At 39.2% G+C, this 2,106-nt stretch overlaps 1 protein-coding gene across 1 annotated transcript in view; it reads left to right on the forward strand.

The window, feature by feature from the left end:
- The window catches only part of LOC106013780, a 5,420-nt gene that overhangs the window by 1,792 nt on the left and 1,522 nt on the right, over positions 1 to 2,106 (forward strand). Inside the window, exons 2-4 of the mRNA XM_035973476.1 lie at positions 175 to 227; positions 491 to 578; positions 1,905 to 2,043. Coding sequence (XP_035829369.1) covers positions 175 to 227; positions 491 to 578; positions 1,905 to 2,043 — 280 coding nt within the window. The remainder of the gene's footprint in view (positions 1 to 174; positions 228 to 490; positions 579 to 1,904; positions 2,044 to 2,106) is intronic.

Here is a 2,106-nt window from a genome sequence, read left to right on the forward strand (position 1 = left end):
AACAACAACAACAACAACAACAACAACAACAACAACAACAACAACAACAACAAGGCAAATCATCAGTTTTTAGATAACATCAACCAATGCTAATGTGCTATCTTATTCTTTGAGGAATGTTTTTCTCATTCTTTTATTACGTTTTTAATTATTTTAATTTTCTTTACTTATTAGGACAGGAAGTTTGGCAAACGCCTGAGATATGATGATGAGGCTACTTATGCCAGGTTCTTGATCGTGTGTTGTTGGTAATAATCTTTTAAATTGTTTTCTTCAACGTACAATTTTTTAAATTTTAATGTCTTCTTAATTGTTTTACGTCTTTAGTATCTTCATATTTTGTAAACGATGGAAGAAAAGTGCTATTTAGTGTCTTCTTATTTTTTTGTATTAAAAAAAAAAAACACGTTTTTTTAGTGTCTCCATATTATTCTGTTATTAAAAAAACAAAGACGTTTTCCTTAGTGCCGTTTTCTTTTTTTCACCACAGCGACCTGCACCTCGGGGACGCGAGTAGCAAAGACCTGGCCATCCCGTCGTCGTGTCAGACAGGAGAAGTAGACTGGCACTACCCGACGGTAAATTGGACTTGTAAATGAAGACCTCAGGGGGAAAGCGACATTAGTCACAGGGAAAAAAAATAATGAAGACTTCTGTCTTTCTTTCTTATGTTCATCATAAGGACTACTGTCGCCCTTTCCTTAATATATGACTGTTTGAAACTGCCCAAGTCCCTCCTCCAAGTAGGCCTACATGTCGTACTTTCCTTAATATATGACTGTTTGAAACTGCCCAAGTCCCTCCTCCAAGTAGACCTACATGTCGTACTTTCCTTAATATATGACTGTTTGAAACTGCCCAAGTCCCTCCTCCAAGTAGGCCTACATGTCGTACTTTCCTTAATATATGACTGTTTGAAACTGCCCAAGCCTCTCCTCCAAGTACATGTCGTACTTGTGGATTCCATTTTAATTTAAGGTTAGGTGGGTAATATTTGTTTTCGATTTTCTCGACGTGCAACTGTATATCCAATCCACTTCTGTTTTTTCCTTCTGATTTCTGTATCTATTTACTGTTCACTCTTTTGCTCCCATGGCTGTACTTTTCCTATGGTGTCTGGCCAGTGAAGTGAATTTTAAAGTATTTTTAAAGCAGCTATTGATAGATGCCTAAACAGAGGAAGATCTACCCTCTCTCCCCCCTTCTTCTGCCATAAATAAGCGAGTTATTGGATGGGTAGTTTACGGAAGACCGTTAGTAGGTAGGCCTATGTAGATGGGTGGCTGGGAAGGTATGCAAGTAGGTAGGTGAGTCTAGGTAGGTAAGTGAGGGGGATGAATGAGTATGAGTGGCCGGTAGGTTGGCCAAGGTAGTCTAATAAGTATATTTAGTTAATTTGGTACCAGTACCAGTGGGTAGGTGGATGGGTCTTGGGTAGGTAGGTAGGGAGGGAGGGATGGAGGTAGGTAGGTAGATAGGTAGGTATGTAGGTAGGTAGGGAGGGAGGGAGGTGTACCGTTGCAAACAAAATTTTGCCTATTGAGATCATTAAGAATAATAAAATACCGGGTACAACACTGATGAATTCATTTTCAAAGTTTAAATAAGTGTTCTAACAACATTGTGTAAATTAAAGCTAGCATCACCTTCCCTTCATCCCTAGGCCTCCTTTAAGATCAAGCAACGTAACCCGTTGGCTAAAACTAAAACGAGTGACGGAACATTCTCGTAATAATATTAGATCTAAGCCTATTATTAATATGCTTGTGTTTAGTTTAGTTTTAGTAGAGGTTTTATGGCGCTCGCAACTGCATACGGTCATATGAGCGCCAGAATAATATGCTTGTGTGTGCTGATAGTGATAGTGTATTGCGTTTTTGCAATTAATATTGTTTTTCAACCAGGGGACTCTCACCATCCGGGCATCTAAAGCAAGCATTAAGAGCTTTGATCTGTGTATCGGGGAGTCCTGGTCTACCGACATTAAGTCTCTCTATGACGTCACGGCTGGTCATCACAAGAACATAAGTGTTCCAACAACAGGTGCAGTGTACATGTATTAGTGTTATATTCATCATTTGTGTACGGTTCGAGAGAGAGAGAGAG

This window comes from Aplysia californica, unplaced genomic scaffold (genome assembly GCF_000002075.1).
Source record: "Aplysia californica isolate F4 #8 unplaced genomic scaffold, AplCal3.0 scaffold01266, whole genome shotgun sequence".
In the NCBI taxonomy this organism is placed as follows: Eukaryota; Metazoa; Mollusca; class Gastropoda; order Aplysiida; family Aplysiidae; genus Aplysia; species Aplysia californica.